At 34.2% G+C, this 20,177-nt stretch overlaps 1 protein-coding gene across 8 annotated transcripts in view; it reads right to left on the bottom strand.

The window, feature by feature from the left end:
• Positions 1-763: 763 nt before the first annotated feature.
• Positions 764-20,177, bottom strand: part of AP1S2 (adaptor related protein complex 1 subunit sigma 2) — a 30,032-nt gene continuing 10,618 nt past the window's right edge. For 2 of the 8 annotated variants that reach the window (XR_002138551.2, XR_012493556.1), the window contains exons 3-6: positions 19,704-19,812; positions 18,707-18,844; positions 13,427-13,521; positions 764-2,213 (exon numbers count right to left, since the gene is read on the bottom strand). Coding sequence is in view for 6 of the 8 variants with exons in the window: in XM_074324336.1 (XP_074180437.1) it covers positions 2,171-2,213; positions 2,693-2,835; positions 18,707-18,844; positions 19,704-19,812 (433 nt within the window). In the remaining 2 variants the exon portion in view is untranslated. Of the gene's footprint in view, positions 2,214-2,692; positions 2,836-4,787; positions 6,185-13,426; positions 13,522-18,706; positions 18,845-19,703; positions 19,813-20,177 lie in introns of those variants that run through there. The other 6 variants (XM_074324336.1, XM_074324335.1, XM_074324337.1 and 3 more) reach the window with 6 other exon arrangements.

Here is a 20,177-nt window from a genome sequence, read left to right on the forward strand (position 1 = left end):
TATCCCAGAAAACATTTTATTTTAAAAATTGATTTGTTCCAGACTTTAAATGCCTGCTTTATCCTACAAACGATTGAAAATCTCCTGTAATTATCTACCACATTCACTAATGCTGAATTATCACTAAATTCAGTATTTTTCAATCTTTTCCTAAATAAGCCAGATATACAGTTAAACGTGGTATTTAAAGCTGAGTAGTGGATAAACCCCAGCTTGTGCTCAAGGTAATGAGATGTTGGTGACTATTCCAAGTGTTAACAGGCAGTGTGGTATAGAGGGAAGGAGCAGTTTTTAAACCACTGACTGGCTCATTATCCTGATTAATGTCCGTCTTGAACTTTATTATAGTTTTTTAAACTTACAACCTGGTTACCATTTATGATTCAAAAATTCCAACTCTGCATTGTCAGCAGAAGCCCATAGGCCTGTTTTCAATGAATGAAATAGTGCACTGGAGGCCCTTTAAGTCTACAAGTACCTTTGTTAGACCAGCATCTTAATTTTATGGTAGTTTCCTCATCCTTATATATGTTTTAGTATGTAACACTTCCCATCTGTAGTTAGTAGGTCCCTTAACTAAGCTCTCATTTGCTGCTTGCGTGAGGCCGTGGTTGCAAATATCAGTCCATTTGGTGAGTGTGCTAGCACCTCCAGTTCACGGGGTGCAGAGGGTTGGGAGTAGGATACACTTAATTTGGAATACCTTTGATTACCTGGCGTAATCGGAGTTGTTCATTCAGAAAGAGTAGAAAAGTCAAGTGCATTAAGGTTTTAAAAGCGGCATTTATTGATTGAAAATGTGTAGATGAGCTCTCAGTAGCATAGAATCCACATTATTTTTTAATGGGCTTGAAGTATATGAAGACTCCTTAAATCTTCTGGCGTTTATCTTGTGTGTGCTTTTAACAACCACCACATTCAAATGGAGGTGAATTTTCAACATTTTACTGAAAAAAACTTAAAATTTTTCCTTCAGCAGCTCTCCATAGTTTGACAAGCTTTTGGAGATACATAAAAAACACTACAGTGGTGTATGCTGAACATTTATTACAATTGGCGATGTGATAAAGACAGTGCACGTGTGGCCTGAATATTGGTCACAATCACAACAAAGCTTAATCCAGCCCAGCAGATACAAATGAAATTGTAAACTGTGAAGACATATTTACATATGTAGAAGTATGTATAAAACTGACATCGAAACAGCTTTAAAAAATATAGGGCCCACTAATGCCATTTTACCTCATTCAACTCGCATTTTCATATGAAAGGTAGTGTGTCTTTATAAGATTTTTGATAACTGGGCAGTGCCATGGAAGGGCAGGAAGCTGCCCTAAGTTTGCAGCACTTCTAAGTGGAGGGCAGCAATAGGGGAAAGCAAAATAAATTTGGCTGTAACAAGCCTCCCAGAAGCAATATTCGTGCTTTAAACAACTTACCCAACATTTTGTGAAGAGACTGACACATTTTAGGTAAGATACTGTCATGAAGAATTCCTGGTAAGTCAACATTTCCAATTTATTTGGGGGCATCAAAACCAATCCAGCTAAGTGACCAAATGATTATGGCCTGAAAACATGCTCACTGTTATTGAAACAGTCAATTTCTGTTCTCGTCCCAGGTTTGAAATGCCTAAGAAATCATTTTAGTGTAAAACAGCATAATTCCAATTTAGTCATGTGTATTCCCTTTGTCTTAAGGTATGTAGTTTATAAGGGTCTTTGGTATAAATTTGGTTAAGTTTCAACATAGTTAAATTTTCATTCATTTGACATGTGCTGTCAATTCCCTTTATTCTCATATATACCAAAGTCTTTGGTTTCGAAAGTTTCCTTTGCCAAAGACAGTAATAAATGTATATTGCCTGATTGTGTCGTTTTCAGATATACATAATCAGATTAAAAGAAACAGACCTATCTATAATCCTTAAAACATCCAGGTACTTTTTTCTGTATCATTCTAATTCATATTTAAGTCCCTTGTTATCAATTGATTAACGAAAGTTCCCTTTAAAAAAAAAATTGTGTAGGCCTGAATGAAGCAGCTTAGCAAAACAGTAATACTGACAAGACGTCATCTTACACCATTAGCTAACATGGACATGAAGGCAGTGACCATCTACAGTGTGTGAAATGCCACAAGAAGTCATCAACAAGGGAGGAGAGTTATGTCAGTCCAATTTCTTCAAGAACACTACGTGGGGTTTCGGCTTCCTGTGGAGGGAAAATGTGAGACTCTGGTAAGCAGATCCGGGGTGGCTTGAGAAGGTGAAACTGACACATAAGGACGTGCAAGTTTCAGAGAAGGCAGGCAGATCAGTGGCATGGCTGTATTCTACTACTTAGAGCCAGTGCTCGTGTAGGCTTTTGCACCCGGAACATTGGAGACCACAGGTATTTTCAGCATGCATTAAATACCTATTGATTACCTACCAATGTGCTGGGTGGGCATTGTTGCTGTGACACAAAAAGCAGTCAAACCCACTGGCAATTTAAGAAATCATTGCTCGTGTTAAAATTCAAAACCTCCCCTAGATAAAAGCAAGGAAAACCCCGAGTTCTCCCGATTCTTAACATAATTTTGTTTTCCATGCTTTTCTTGGGTCATATGTATTTAACAGATATGTCTTCCTCTGAGTTTTTATTCAGTTTTTGACTTAACTGTTCCCAGCAGCAAGGCTTCAGAAACTCACCTTCCCAGACCTCCCCAGGGCAACCAATGGCTTCTGTGTAGGCAACATACAGAAAGAATGCTCTGGGACAAAAGGCACTTTTGTCCTATGTAACAACCAATACTCATATTTTTAAACATCAAAGGAAGACAAAGCAGGCATATCTAGAAAAAAAATTATTTAAAAATTTCCCTAAGTAGCTGATTTTGCACATCACAAAAAAAGGACCAAGGAGGTCAAATATCAGGTATTACTATCAATAATTTTGTAATTAAAAGGCATAGTATATTTTAATGGAGGAAAACAATGTAATTTTTAGTATTCAATAATAACTTACTTTTGCATCCTAATTGTGGTACAGCACAAAACAAGGAAAAGAAAAATCGTATTAAACCACAAATCCATACATCAGATTTAATTGTATGTAAAGCACTACGTTAACCTTAAACTCTATGGTCTGTTTCCTTCTTTGGGAAACAAAGATAGAACTTACCTTCACGTTGAGATTAAGGGAGACAGGCTTAGTGCCTGACTTACAGAAAGTACTCAAAAATCGGTTAGCTGGTAGCATTACACAGTTGAAATCTAAATGAAGGTATTTAGCATTTAGTACTAAACGAACTACTATAAACCAACTCTCTATTATATAAAGTTCACATTATGACCTTTTAGTATGTTTGTTAATGAAAAATGGGTAAAATTCAGCTTTGGTGGAAAACGTTATTTTTTATGAAGTATTCTTGCCCCCCAAATTGAACCTCAATCGAACCAGACTACAGATCTAAATACATATGGAGGATAAGAAAACAAACGTAGCCACGAGATTTCAGTCAGCCAAATACAGAATGGAGGAAAGTCTGTAGCATAAGTGACTTAACAAAAAAATGGCAAGGAGAGAAAAAGCGGGAGTTGTTAAAAATTAAGAGACTTGGAGACATCAGCCAGATACACTGTGAGCCTTGTTTGGAATCTGGTTCTAACAAACTGATTATAAAAATGTATTTTGCAGACAATTAGGAAACACTGAACCAGGAAAAAGATATTAGGAATTACTGTTAATTTTGGGGGTGTGGTACTTATCTCTTAGGGATACATACTTTAGTATTACAGATGAAAAAATAGGATGTCTAGTGCTTGCTCTAAAATGCCAAGGCAAAATGGGGTGCTGGTGGTTGATGAAATAAGTATTTAGAGTAGTGAGCTGATGGTTGTTGAAGCTAAGTGATGTGTACACAAGGGCTCCTATTCTATTTGTATGTGTTTTCATTATAATTTTTAAAAACAGTCTAATGGAAATGATGTCACACTCCAAGAGCGATATAAGCCAATCTTTCATTTATAATGTTGAGCCTTGAACATTAAATACACTGCAAGACATCTGAATCACATATATATTAAATGAAACAATTTAAAAATAATCATTTCCATTTAATGTTAAACAATTTTTTAAAATGTCACACAACCTTTAATGTATTCATTAAAAGGATGCTAACATTGAATCCTAGAGTTAATCTTAGTTTACCCGTGTAAAACTGTCCCCCATCCTACTTCCTGGAGCTGTCCAGATTTCCCCTACGTGCTCACTTCCTAGAATCTTATACAGCATTTCTTGAAGAGAACCATGTTGCTTATCAAATATGCATTATTTAAAATATTTGTCCTTCTAAAAGGCCTAGTTTCAAAGAATCATTTACACATTTTATTCCTTTGAGATGTTACAAAGTAGTACATTACTTCTTAATGAATTGTTTAAAATATAAAATGTAATTTTCACATGTTCACACTGAAGTTGTAGCTCAAAATTACCTAGAAAAACTATTGCCAGAGTCCAATTCACAGAAACACAGGCTGTAGAATGGTGGTTGCCAAGGGCTGAGGAGCGAGGGAATGGGGGGTTGTTGTTTAATGGGTGCAGTGTAGGTTTGGCAGGGTGAGATCTGTTCCACAACAATGTGAACGTGCTTAACACTCCTGAACTGTACACTTAGAAATGGGTGAGCTGGTAAATTCTGTGATGTTTTTCACCACGATTAAAAAAATTACCTGGAAAAACTAAAATGTAAAATACATTAGCAAAAAGGATGGAGAAGAAAAAAGTCATTCACATGAGACGAAGTACATGCAATATTTTTATTTTAGACATGCAAGGAAAGCTATTTCCGAATGTACTAATTTAAAGCAAGCAGCTGTATACAAGTAACAAAAGCAGCAACACTTGTTACAGCTTAGCACACAGCATCCAAAGAAACAGGCATGAGACAATGCGTATTTATGCAGCATTAAAACCAGACAATATGTTGCAGGGTGGGGCAGGGGGACATGGAGGGAAAACATGGAGACAAAAGACCCACGTTTGCGAATGTTCAGTGTGTGATGCTGCGCTTCTCACTTGCTAGCCCAGCCAAGGGCTTCACATGTAATGCAGCACAACACGAATGGCAAGGACTGACCTGCACAATTGCCTAACACATTTTCATAGGTCCTTTCAATGGTAAAGCACTTTGAGCTTCTTTTGAATTATTGTTTAAGAACAGCTTTCTTAACTCAGGCTTTAAACTCTCTAGATATAAACAATGAATTATTTGGTACGTTTCCTTTTATAATAAAATATGTTGCATGTTTTATTAAAAGCATACACAATAATGATCAATATTAGTTTTAATATTCAAAAACAAAAAACCATACTTAACAAATCATTAAATATTCAGAGATAACATTATGAAATTATAACTAGTAAAATATAAGTAAACTAAGTATTAGAACTTTGATTATATAAATGCAGTATTAATACTCTCAAAGGGTTACTTACTAGTGAATAGATATTGCAGATGAGATTTTCTGACATAGCTTCCTGATAGTTCTTAAAGGGACTGTTTGATATTATGTATCACAAATGTGATTTGATAATGTAGCATTACAATTTTCTTAAAAATTGAATGTTTTACCTTAAATATGATATAATGGTAGATTTTTTAGTGATACATTAGAACACATTAGCTCATATAGACTGTAATACAGTCACACTAAATACAGTTTCATTTCTTTTTTCAACGTTTGAAGATCAAACCACACTATAATTATGGCACTACTTATTTAGACCTAGCATTTGAGCTGTAATTTCTTTGGTAATGTAACAATTGCTAGGTTGTCCTCTTACAAGATTACCAAATGGTTCATAAATGACAACATGTATGTGTTTAAGATGAAATATTACTCAAAACATTCATAGGTCATATTTTTTCAAGAAGAAATTAAACCAGTTGCAAGCAGGAATTAGCTATATGAAAGTCACATATAGAATGAAAATAAAACAGGAGAGAATAGGAACAGGAAAAAAATTACAATGGTAAAGGTACTGGTTCTGAAATGATCTATCATTATTATACAAGACAGTCACCAAGCTGAGGATATTTTCTTTCATAAGTATACAGCTTTCTATTTCCTCTGTGAAATTCTGCATACACGATGAGTAGTCATTTAGTACACAGGGACATTAAAATATTCATGACGTGGCTACAAAAGAAATGCATATGTTCTTACACACAGTATACAAACTGACATAGACACAATCAGATTTCTAGAATATTTAATGCACAGTAAAGACAACTTAACTGAAACTTAAATTTTTGTTTGTTTTTGTTCTTTGGTTTATGGCCGAGATTTAACTTCTCAACTGTCCAGTTCAGATTCAACTGTTATTTACTGTATATAATGATAATCAAAATGATGACCCTACATCCCACAGAATCCTAAACACTGTATTTACTGATAATACACTGTACACTGAAAAGATTTTCCAGGTAAGTAACCTGGTCACCACTGAGTTAACAGAAAATTCAGTTAGAACACTCCCTTCCTCCGGTATTTAAGTTCATCAGGATTTTATTACATGAAGTAAAGAATTTAATCCCTTAATGAAAATCATTACATCCTAAGATGACTGAAACACTTAGAGATCCTAAAGGAAAATCTTTCCCAAGAAAAAGTGGAAAAGTAGTCACCTATTTGGCATTTTAAGTAGCAATGGAGGTTTTCAACAGTTCATTTAGCTTTAAAAAAATATCCAAAGACTATGTCTTTGAGACTAAGGATATTACTTTTTAAATATCCTCAAGAGAGATTTTTAAAGAACTCTCCAAACAAATTTGTTAAGTATCTTGAGACGGATTTCTAGGGACCCCAAGAACCCTCTGAAACTAGAGGTAAAATTATGTACAGATTTTCCTGAGACTCATTATCAGACTCTCAAAGGAATGATATCCCCACCAAAAAGGCTTGTGACTTAAAAGTTCAAAAGTGCTTGCTTGAGTGCTTTTAAAATATCCTCATTTTAATATTTCTTCAACTTGGCACTTTGAAATGTTAGGCTACAAAGTCATGTAAACTGTTCCAATAAAATATGTAACATCTCTTATACAATAACCATAAAATACAAAAGCGTCTGAGGAGAAAAGTCAGTTAAATTTTAATCCTCAGATAATTTCTAAACAGTTTAAAGAGATAATTGTCTTTTTCCCCTACTCAGAATAGATTATAGTGGAATTAAACAGCAAGTTAAAATAATAATAAACCCCCAAATGCTTCATTTTCTTATAACTCTCATTTTCATAGGGGAATTCTATATCTGTACCAATGGCATTAGTGATTCACAGTATTTAATAATTCTTTTTGGTCAATGAACCTCTTTCAATATTCTCTGTGTAAAAAAAATAAATGATGGGTCATTAAAAGAGCAAAAAATTCCCTAAGAAAATACTAGTTAAATGAAGTAACTGGGACTGTCCCTTGGGATTTAATGTAATTAGACTTTTCAGATAGTGCTAAAATATAAATAAGAAACTTGACAAAATTGTAATTATAAACTGAACTACATATCCTACATTTTGATGCATGTCAGCACTCCAGCACATATTCTGGTATGCTTTCTTACACCCCATGAAACTCTTGCTGTGACACGCATTATCTGTTTTCTGGAGAGAAGAAAAGTTTAAAGCCTGTCAAATAAACCTTTCACCTAAATAATACCAATTCTTTAAGGCTTTACGTTATAGCTTTTAATCTTTTTGTTTCCTCTCTTAAATTTTATAGCACACCATGTAAAAACCAACCACGGAGAGTTTATGCCCATTAAGAGAGAAATAGTTCCCCAAATAGGGCTGAGTACACAGCCATTCCTCCCCAGAAGAGAGTTAATATGAAAGAGAACAAATAATTCTATAGGAACAATTCTCAAAGGTGACAGACCTTTTACTACCTTTAGGAAAGGAAATGGTTGATGATAAACCAAACTATTCTTTACAGCCAATGATCCAGATTATTGTACTTAAATAAGAAATTAGCATTCATCAATTATGAAAAATAGTCTTCATAGGGAGAGAAAACCCTCATTAGTGAAAAAACATCCTTCAAGAAGAAAAGAAACTCTAAAATGCACAAAATTAAATGTATTCTTTTACCACAATGTATTCTTTAAAGTTGCGATAGCATGCTTTAAATAACTTTCCAGTTTAGACTGTTAGGTTCCGAAAAAGTTATGCTATAAATGCCTTAATGACCACTAATATTTAAGGTTGATTTTTAACTAAATAATAGAATGCCCATAATTAACCCAGCTATTTTTTTCTCACAAAGAAACTATTATGGCGGATTAAACATAACTCCAGTATTCTGGGCCCTCATACCACCAGTACATCTTATGAGTCATGGAATAATTAATTAAGAATTGCAGAGGGTGACAGTAAAGTCTGTCATAACAGACAAGGAGCCTTGTGCAGAACTAGAACCTATTATCTTCTGTTACCCAGCAAACTGAGTTTCTTAATACACTAAAATAGTGACTTACATTACCTGGAAATAAAGGCCAGAATGAAAAAAGAAAAAAACAATTAATTCAGTTGTATTAAACAAATACAAACCACAAAGTTGTCCTTAGTACAGATTCTTTGGAGACCTAGTTTTTGAATAAAGATTCAGCATTTATTATTTTCAACCTGAAATGGGCCTTCAATCATTTTGCTCATCACTGATTTGCTCTCCATTAAGTCTATTCCAAACCCTCAACACTTTCAAGTTTTCTACCTCTTCTCTTTCTCCTCAGTCCCCAGCAACTCTCCACTAGCTGATGTAGCTTCTCAAAGCCAAGAAAATGACAACATTCTCAATTTCACTCACCCAACTCATGAGGGGAAAAAATCTACAGCTTTACTTCATTATCTCCTCCTAACAAAAGAGGAAGAAAACTCATCTTGCCCAAGACCAATGCTTGTTCCACTCGCATTCACACTCCAGACATACTTTTCCCTTTACACTACTCCTGTATTCCATCGCTGTCTGCAATAGCTCCCTCTCTGTAGTATATAAGCACATTCAACTTTCCTCCATACTAAGAATAATCCCACCCCCCAACCCCCGCCAAGGACCAGACATAGTGAGAAGTATAGGATAACAAAAATAGCAGAGAGGAATTAAGTTACACCTATTCTCAAAACCACCTATGTTCCTAAGAAAAGACAAACCCTACTACCTTAAAATTTTCCAAACATTCACCATACTAGGCTAATGACTCGAAGTAAAGTGATCTGGGAAAACTGTAACAAAAACTGGTAAGCTAACAATTATCTGAAGGCTTAACTCTTGTTGAGATGAGATGTGCTTAAGTAAACTAGTGGTACTGGATCCAAAATTGAAAACCTAGTCTCTGATTTTCTCTTTCTAGTACACAATGTAGTCAGAGAAAATAATTTACATTTAATGAAAAATAAATGTAATTTGAAGTTACAGCTCTACTCCAGGTTTTCTTGTAAAAGGGCTTCATTATTCTTTGCACTACGAAGTAGTATCCTTTGTCCTTCATGTTCTAGAATGCAGTGGTCCTTTTGATTGCCCCTCACTGAATTCTGTGACAAAGTCCTTACTCTCAACTCTGGAACCCTATTCCTTGTGCTGAAGACCAAAGGGCCGGAGAGTATCCAAACTCACTAAGATCTATTTTTAGCAATGAATAAAAAGAGAAGAATTGAAAGCACTTTACGCGTGTAAGGTACCTTTTAGATGAGAGGGCTCATGGCGTCACTCTTATTTCACAAGCAATTGTGAGGCACTAGGAAAGCCAAGTGATTGTTTTCATTAAGTTAGAAATGGATGGCAATAGCAATACAGTTGCACCAGATGTTTAGCATCTAAAATGGTTGCATACAAGGGCTTCATTTTACGTGCTGAAACTTTCCTTTTAGCAAATTCTACTCTAGTTTTACCTAATGGACCAACACCATGTACATGTACTCTTCTATTCACACATTGTCATTTTTTCAAAAAGTTTTATAAATGAAAAAAATTTACTTATAAATACACTTAAAATGCATGCTTGTTTTACACTTCTAGAAAAGCGGGGAGGCTTGAACATTTTCAGAATACCGTTAAGTTAACATCCTGCTCCTAGATCTTTTCTCACTTGATATACCTTGAGTATCTTTTCCATATCATTACATAGAAATTGATCATTTCTTTTACAGGTAACGGTTTCATGTATGGCCATACTGTAATTTTCTTAACCTAATTTCCCATTGACAGGTATTTGTCTATGTTCCAATGGCTTAATATTATATTGAGCATGTGTCTTGGGACATTCGTATATTTCTGTTGGATAAAATTCCTTGAAGTGTAACTGATGGGTCAAAAGGTGTACACATTTAACCATTAATAGATATCACCAAACTAATCCTCCAAAATGGAATGCAAGTGCTCACAAACAGCAAACAAGAGAGTCTTTCTCATCTTTTCCAATCCAAGAAACAAACCAAAAAAGGTCTAATTGATATTTTAATTTATATTCTTAGTAAAAGGACCATTTGTCTCTTTTTTCGCCTGTAAATTACTTATTCATCTCTACTGCTGTCTTTTTCTATCGTGCTATTGATCTATTTCTATTATACTTGTCTTCTAAATTTGTCTTAAAAATAATGATGAGGATAACTTAGCTACATCTTTATAAACCCAGCTCTAAAACCCATTTATGATAAATTATTTTCTCTGGAAGTTAACTGTACTTTTTAAATAAAAAAAGAAAAATTAGCAAATACAACTTTAGACTATAATGAAATACTTTTAAGCGTATTTTAGGGTAATTATATTGTATTTGCCTTGATCTTCCATTTGGAACATAACTTGAAATGCCCTAAATTTAATCAGGATTTTCCAAACATAAAAGATTTCTTTGAATTACTGAATTTCAAATATTCAAACTCTAAACATCTTTACTAAGTAAATTCTTTAAGGCTAATTTGGTACAAAACAATCCCAACAAAAATCAATATGCAATAAAAGTCTATAGGTGCAAATTCTGGTCATTTAAACTAGTTCAGTTCTCCTTTAAGAAATTATGAAATCCCTAAAGTGGATGGGGAAATAAGCAGAAAATTCAAAAGTGTTCTAACTGCCTGCAGGGTATATTCAATTCTACTTCTAGGTAAAAACTCAGTTACATTAATAGACATTAACAGATTTGGTGTTTGTTGAGGAAATTAAATTACATAGCGACATCCCAAAAGCTTTGCTATGGGTTAAGGTGCTAAAGTCAACCATAGATTTATCTCCCCAGGCACTAGTTATCAAGTAAAAGTAATTTTGGTGAATCAGAGGTGATTTTTACAGCCATTTACATGTTCTTAAGCACATCTGTCCTCCTTTCATAATTCTTAAGATTGTTTTTTCCCCTTCTACTTTTGATTCATTTTCAGCTAGTCATATATACTCTGGACTATATATTATATTGAAAAGACATAGCAGTCTTTAATGTAAATAGAATCTTTACATATTCCGTAGTATTAAATTAAACCAGGATTTCTCAACCTCAGCACTATTGATACTTGAGGCTGGATAATTCGTGTCTTGGTCACTATTGGATATTTAGCAGCATCTTTGGTCTTAACCTACTAGATGCCAGTAGCACCTCACCGTGACAAACAAAAATGTGTCTGAGAAGGCACAATTGCCCCACCACCTCAGTTGAGAACCACTGAGTTTATCTAATTGTCTCTGGTTGGGAGGTAAGATTATGTTGTAGTGTGCCTGCCTGTATTTGTAAATTTTTTTATAATGGGGATTTAAAAAAAAAAAAAAAAGGCAACAGAGGAAACAGAAAACAATGTGTCAGTAGAGAAAAAAATAACTCAAACCCTGAAATTTTTCAGGAAGTACTTTTCAAAGAAAAAAATCATCACCAACATCTAGTAATATGCTCGCTGTAGGCCCCAATCCTAGGGCTTATGCAATCAATTTAGTAAATCAGGATCAGCATTGAAAAAAGGAAGAATAGAAATGTGAATTGCAAAACAAGAAATAAGAGTATTATTTAACAAAATTTTCTTTTGGTTTATGTAAACATAACTATTGTGATATAAAAATGTATTTATTACTGTGGATTCTTGCCAAATACTTTTGAATATCAGAATTACAGTTACTCAATATTTTAAATTATTTCAACTTTTCATTATTACAAATAGCCCAGAGTAGCAAGAGTTGGCTCTTGGGTTAAAATCAAATAACAAGGTGGGGAGAGGATCAAAATTCTGAAAAGCAGAGAAATAAGAGAGCTCAAAAAACACATAAACATACAGCAAAATGATTACAACCTGAAAACCAGTGACCAAGGACGTTGGCCAAAGTGTTTCTTTTCTTATTAAATGTAAAGACAAAGGCAAGATTTGTTCTCCCTTCCGTTTTTTTCTGTATCTGCTCTTCTGTATTTTTCCATTTCAAGCATTAACGTAACCAAACCTCACCCACAATTTGTTCTAGCAAACCCCAATCAAGTTTACCTATAAAAAAATGAAAATATGTCGGCATAAAAGACTACAGCATTGTTAACTTTTAACCCAATTTAAAAGAAAAAGGCTTAGGCTTAAAGGTTTTAACACAAACAATGGTAATTACAAAGGAATTACAGGAGTTTATCTAAGAGGATTTATATCAAAATGCTTTCTCCTGTTAAATTTTATTATTGCATATATGTGAAAGCATCTAACTGTTTTAAAACAATGTAATTCTTGAGTTTGACTAGCATGCCCAAATATTCTTAGTTAGCAAGATTTTAATTTAAAAAACCCCAAACTTCATATTAAAGGGCATATTATTAAATACTTCAAGAAGTACGTATTTAAAATAATTTTAAGATACAAAAGATTCATTTTTTTAAAGAAATCACTTTTTCTCATAAGATTCTTACCTTTCCATTTTTATGCATTCCAACAGATTTATTACTTCCAGAAAGATGTTACATAGTACTAAGATACATCATGCGGCCCCAGCACTTGTAAAACATACCAACTTTAGCAGCACTAACTCTCCATAGAGCACCACTTTCTAGATGAGGCAAATCAACAACTGCAAATCCAGTAAATCTATTCATAAAGTGGATCATCTTGAAGTAGAAGCAAACTCTTGCTTTTGGTACCTCACTTATATTTCATTTCTCATATTATTTTAGTGAAAAACAATACCAACAGCAAACAAAGCTCAAAAGGAAACCCCCCACAAATTTCAAAATGATGCTGTTAGTATAAAAAAGAAAGGCTGACACATCTCAAAGCGCTGATCAACACCGTCATGCACCTACTGCTGAGGGTTAAAGCCCCATACCCAGTATTTAACTATTTGATCTTCACGAATCAAGCAAAGACTTGATATCATCTCACGTGCAACAGTCTGCATAACATCCCATTTTATCCATGCCACAAAAATGGTAAATTTAGTAGTTACCAATAAATAAGTTGGGGCTCAAAGGGACTAAAGCCTTAGACTGCTCTTTATCATAAGATATCCTCAGACAAACCTCCCCATTCTTCATTCTGGCTCTACAAAATTAAAGAGCAGAGAAAAACTGTTAAGTGCCTGACTTTACAAAGAAAATGCACTCTGTATTTCCTTTGTTGTTATATGTATGTTTATAAAATAAATCCAACTGTACCACTCCCCTTCATACACCTCCCCCAAAGTCTAGCTTAAAATAAGTATTTAACTGATGGTGGGGGCAAATGTTCCAAGTACTGCAAAGAATGTCAATTTAGTAATCTCAGCATGTTGCACTTTAATAATTTAAGAATCAAGTTAAGTACCAGTGGCATGTTAAGAAAACATGTTTTAAATTCCAATAGTCAAACATTAAAAATTGGATAACGCACCAATTTTTCTGGGCTTTACCCCCATATCTAATTATGTATTCATGAAACCAAATACCAAAAGGAATAAATAGAGTTTGGTTTAGAAACGTCAAAACTAAAATCCTTGCTTGCCAAGTAATTAAGTAAAATTCAAAAGACATCTTCATTAATCACAATGTCTGATATTTTAGCAATTATTATTCAAGTACATATTTATGTTATGTCCCAGTAACTAACTATAATATGCTAATAGAAAATCTACTTTATCCACTGACTGTCTGCCCTGTTTGCTTATAAAATGAAGGGCTAACCTAAACAAACTACATGACCTTTATACAAACTGGGTGAAAGCCATCTTTGGTGTTTACCATGTTTCCCCAAAAAATAAGACCTAGCCGGACAATCAACTCTAATGCGTCTTTTGGAGCAAAAATTTGGTCTTATATTAAAATAAGACCCGGTCTTATATAATATAATACTATAACATAACATAATACCGGGTCTTATATAACATAACATAACATAACATAACATAACATAACATAACATAACATAACATAACATAACATAACATAACACCAGGTCTTATATAATGTAATACCGGGTCTTATATTAATTTTTGCTCCAAAAGACGCATTAGAGCTGATGGTCCGGCTAGGTCTTATTTTTGGGGAAACACGGTAAAAATAAATCAAGGAAAAAACCTGACACTGAATAGAAAAATCACAATACAGCTGACCCTTGAACAATCAGTGTGTGTGGGGGGGGGGGGCGGGGGGCGGGAGGGTGTTACGGGCACCAACACCATGCAGTCAAAAATCCGAGTATAACTTTTGACTCCCCAAAAACTTAAGTTGTCCCTCAGTATCTTCACGGGATTGGTTCCAAGACCCCCCGTGGATACTAAAATCCGAGGATGCTCAAGTTCCTTACGTAAAATGTTGTAGATCAACGCATACAGTTGGCCTTCCACATCCGTGGACACCCCAATGGCAGATCGAAAACAGTACAGGTATTTTAAAAATCTGCATATAAGTGGACCCATACAGTTCAAACCCGTGTTATTCAAGGGTCAACTGTATATGAAAAACTAGATTAAAATCAATTAATTAGGACTTTTACAAATTTAAGGCTGCATTTATTATAAATGTTTTTACAGCTATATTTACAATTTTGTAAGCAAAATCATTTCATGATCTAGACTAAGTGAATCCTATACCCCAGATTATAAGACCAAAAAAACTACTTAGTTCTTTTTCTTTTCTTTTTTTTATTAGTTTCAGGTGTACAAAACAATGTAATAGACGTTTATCATTTATATCCCTCACACAGTGTCAACCCCCCTCCCCCCATCTACTACCCCTCTGACATTGCACACAGCCATTACATTTCCACTGTCTCTATTCCTAATGCTGTACTCCGCTTCTTGTAACTATAAATATATATATGTATATATGTATGTATGTATATGTGTGTATATATATGTATATATATACACATATATATACACATATATATATAAAATTGTAGTTGACATTCATCAAAAAACCTACTTAAGATCCAGGTGTTTTGATAAATCCAACAACTAAGAAATTATTTGAAAAATATTACTTATATCTATATATCCAATTAAAATTTTTCAACTATTAATAATTTGGACAATGAAAATTTCCAATCTTAAAAGTAAAAGATGGCATCAGCCTTAGGAAACTACTCTCTTCAATACAGAAAGACCTCCGGGAGAATGATGAATTTTTTTCTCTATATTACTGAGAAACACAGAAGCTAGTATCTAAAACAGAATGTTTAAAATATACATACCAAGACAACACACGAGTGGGGGGTGGGGAGTACGACAGAGCACAGCAATTAAGATTTCACACAGCTCTGGAGTCTAGCAGATCTGGGTTTGGAATCCTGGTTTTGCCAGCTGCTACCTCGGACCAGTCACTGGCACCTCACAGAGTCTTTACTTCATTTGTTAAAACGGCTCATGACCCTTTCTCAGGGCATCCTGAGAATTAGCATAAGATGCTTCATGTCTAAGTGCTCAGTAAGCATTAGCTGATAATCATCATAGTTCTTTTTTGTCGTCATGGTGTCCAAACAAAAACTTTTTTAGCAGCTTGTAGAATTGCTTTTTCTCATTCCACCATTATTATAGGAACAAAATATCCAAATATTCCAAGACGTAAACACGTATCAACATACAAATGAATCCATTTTAGGAAACAAGCACCTTGTCATCCCTAGATTTCTTTTGATAGTATGTTGGTGAATAACCTGAATAACAGGTTAACCTGTTAACCGGAAGCCTTACTACCCCACCCATACAGACTACAGCTTGGCTTCATAAAGGCCTTAACCTGAAATTCAGAATGGACCAACCATCTTCTGCCTTCTCAAAACCTGAATGGTTAAATTAAGAAAAAACGGTTCACTCGGACCACTGAATAGAAAATGTCTTAACGTACTATCATTTTGGTTTATGTACAAAACAATGTAAAGGTGAGAAATAGGCCCAAAGCTCTCTTCTAAAGACAAGGAACTGATTAACAGTAGTCAATTTTTTTTTAACTAGATTGAGGTGGGATAAGAATTTGACATGGGACCACAGACATCCTATGCTTCTCTCTCCATTCCTACTTTCCCCAATTAAAAATATAAAAATACTACTTGAAAAGGGGAGACATTACTATTAAAATACTTCAACAGGAGACAGACACACAAACACACACAGTCTCTCACAAATAAATATTGACTTGTAATACCCTTTTACCCCTTAGTACATTAAATATAATACATGTTATAAATTGAACTTAGTATACTATTTGCCATACTATAAAGTCTAGCAATTTCTCAGTAGAGTTTAAAGAAACAATCCAGACACAAGCAGTTATCAGTACCCTAAACATTACTCTCCAGAAAAAACATATTAAAATTAAAAGCTGAACTTCAATAACTTTAGAAATGTTTTAAGCCAAATATAATTAATCAGGAAATGATAAATAACTTGGAGGAAATAGCAGGATCTGATGCAGCCTATAGTTCCATAATCATGAAATACAAAACTGATCAAAGGGAAGGGACAAATATGAAAAATTCCCAATTCCTGACCCTGGTTTTGACCTAATTTTTAGAAAAGTTTGATTAGTGAAGCAAAATAAGGAGGTGCTAACTTTAAAACCAATTTTACGAAGTAGATTATGAGCTTGTAATCAGCACACCTAAGGTTAAAAAAAATTCTTTTCAATGACATGTTTGCAATCAATAAACAACCGTGGTAAACTGTACGCACATGAAAAGGGGCTGTGCTCACTTCACTACTGAACAGTGAGTGGCATCAGGGCAACCAACAAAATGCTTCACTTTTGCAGGCACCTGTCATTAAATGTACAATGCATTGTCTCATATTTAATATATGTATGTCCCAGATGATGTCATCCCAACTTGGAACAGTCCTCACAACTGACCCAGTCAGTGACTGATGCAGAAGGATTACGGAGAGCTACCCCTTCTCCCTATAGAGGCCAAAGGCTAAGAAGTTATAACGGAGAAAAATATTTACTTTTCTTCTTAGTTCACATTTCTGTTGTAAAAGAAATGCTTTAAAAAAATGGATTTAAGCAAAACAAAACAGAAAAAGAGACACAGATATAAAGAACAAGCTGACGGTTGCAAAGACTTTTCTTCTTAGTTCACATTTCTGTTGTAAAAGAAATGCTTTTAAAAAATGGATTTAAGCAAAACAAAACAGAAAAAGAGACACAGATATAAAGAACAAGCTGACGGTTGCAAAGACTTTTCTTCTTAGTTCACATTTCTGTTGTAAAAGAAATGCTTTTAAAAAATGGAGTTAAGCAAAACAAAACAGAAAAAGAGCCATAGATAGAGAACAAGCTGACGGTTGCAAAGGGGGAGGGGAGTGTAGGGATGAGTGAAATTTAAAAACAAAAAAGATTTCAAGCTTTAATAAAAAAATAATAAAGGCAATTACCTTAATGAAAACATACTCTATTTTTATATTGACCAGTCCCTTCTTGTGCTACAAGCTTTTTGTTTGATAAAAACCACAATTATCACTAAAGTATAATTCAACTTGGTATTTGAATTAAGGTATCATTAAGTTTTTAGAAAAAGGTAGCCTTCACTATGAAATTTTAAACTTCAGAAATCAAAGGTACAGAAGCATCAAATATACAATTAACCCAGAACAACTTTAGAAATTAGAAAGGGAAAGGGGGCTTATTAATGGCTCTGGTGATACCAAGGCAAGATAAGAATGTAGTCCCTTGACAGAACATGGTTTGTTATCTAAGAAGAGCAAAAAGAAATACAAATACTTTTTAGTTAGTTTTCTTAACACAAAACTAGAGGGTTCTACAAAAAGTGTAATTACAACCCTATCATTTGCTTGGCTACGTTTGCACTTAATGGACATGAGGTGAAAATAAATTATGAACCAATTTGGAATGAAAATGCCATAATCTCAGTCAACTCCTGATTATCTACCTACATTAATGAGAAAAGGGGTTATCTTAAGTAATTCAGAATAATGGATGGAGAGTTCTCAAATTACTGTTACTTTTGATCAATCGTTTTCCTTCTTAGTTTGTCCTGTAAAGGTTTAGATTTTAGTGTTTTGAGGTCCAAGATGGGCCATCAATATGACAGACCATCTTCAAAGTAAATGACCTATTCATAGATAACTGAGGTGACGTGACCGACACATACTTCAATCAATAAACTGCACATGGACACTACATGCCAAGCATGCTTCAGAGTAATTTCTGAAACTGTAAGAATGAAAGATGACTGAAACTTCCTAGCAAGAGCAAAGCATGCTAGTATCTAGTCAAGAGAACTCCAAGTAGCTTACCTCCTGCAGTAGATCAGCCTGCTCAATTGCTTTAAGGACATTTTTCTTGGATGTTTCCTGAACTTCCCCTCCCAAAAGAAACTCATCCAAAATAAAATAAGCCTTCTCAAAATTAAAGATGATATCAAGTTCACACACCTGAAAAACAAAAAATAATAACAATAACAATAATAATAATGTTAAAACTGAAGAAACCAAAAGATACTTATCAACTATCAGGTAGTGAATAAAATCTACTCAGAGTGAATCCATCTTAATTCTTTCTAAAAATGGCAGTCTTGCTAACTAAGCATCATTGATTTAATCAGCTTAATTTTCAAATCTCATGTACAGTGGTACATCGGTTTTGGAATGTAATCCGTTCCGGAAGACCGTTCGAGTTCTGAAACATTCAAAAAACAGCCGACAGCTAGGCCTCAGGATCTTGTACTGAGCGGAAGCCATGGGACGTGTTCGACTTTGGAGGCGTGTTCGAAAACCAAAGCATTTACTTCCAGGTTTACAACGTTCGTAAACCAAAATGCTCGTCAATGGAGACGTTCGAAAACCGAGATACTACTGTACTTGAAAACACAATGCCTACAAGGTAAGTAAGACCCAACTATGCAAGCTCCCAACATGGGCAACTTTTCTACTTGTAAAAAATGATCTTTTAAAATACATAATTCCTGGGTAACATGATTATTGTAATTGCTAACCAAATCTAAATTCTACAAAGCATTTCCAGAATATTAATCCTTGCAGCTGGACTCCTTTCTATTCCACTATTTTAAACCTCATTCTCACCAACATAATTAAATGAATAGGTCTATGGGGTCAAGTAATTTTATCAATTAACTGACTAGGCACACTGACAAGAAATAGAGTTATTCCTTCCCTTTCCCACAGTTACTATCAAATAGTAAGAATCTCCAAGACAATCAAATAATAAACTTGTTACAGAAAAGATTTTTTAAAAACTATGGCATTTAATTCTCTAAAACAAAATACTACTCACACTGCCAAAATACTTGTCAAGTAATTCCACGTAACGATGAATTATTTCCAGGGTAATTAGTTCATTGTCCTGATCCTCAATAGCACAGCAAAAATACAGACTAGCATATCTGTGATAAAAAACAAATGTGAAAAAAATTTTACCTTATAATCATGGTTCCTAAACATATTTTCATATCCTATTGTGAAAGACCCCATGCTTATACAGTTTGCTTCCTCTTTTACAACAGTACAGATTATTTTTCTCCTAGATTACAAAAGTAGTATATGTACAACAGAAATTTTGAAAAGTATTAGCATACAAAAAAGAAACCAAATAATCACTCAATCACACCATCTAGAAAGACTATTTTGCTCTTCCTCCTTTCAGGCTCTTTTCTATATAGATTCCAAAACATAGCTGACCCAAGTTGTTCTGAAGTTTACTTAATAAAAACAAAAGGCACTACATGACTAATTCAAACTACAAGTAAAC

Source organism: Rhinolophus sinicus, chromosome X, assembly GCF_036562045.2.
Source record: "Rhinolophus sinicus isolate RSC01 chromosome X, ASM3656204v1, whole genome shotgun sequence".
Taxonomy (NCBI): Eukaryota; Metazoa; Chordata; class Mammalia; order Chiroptera; family Rhinolophidae; genus Rhinolophus; species Rhinolophus sinicus.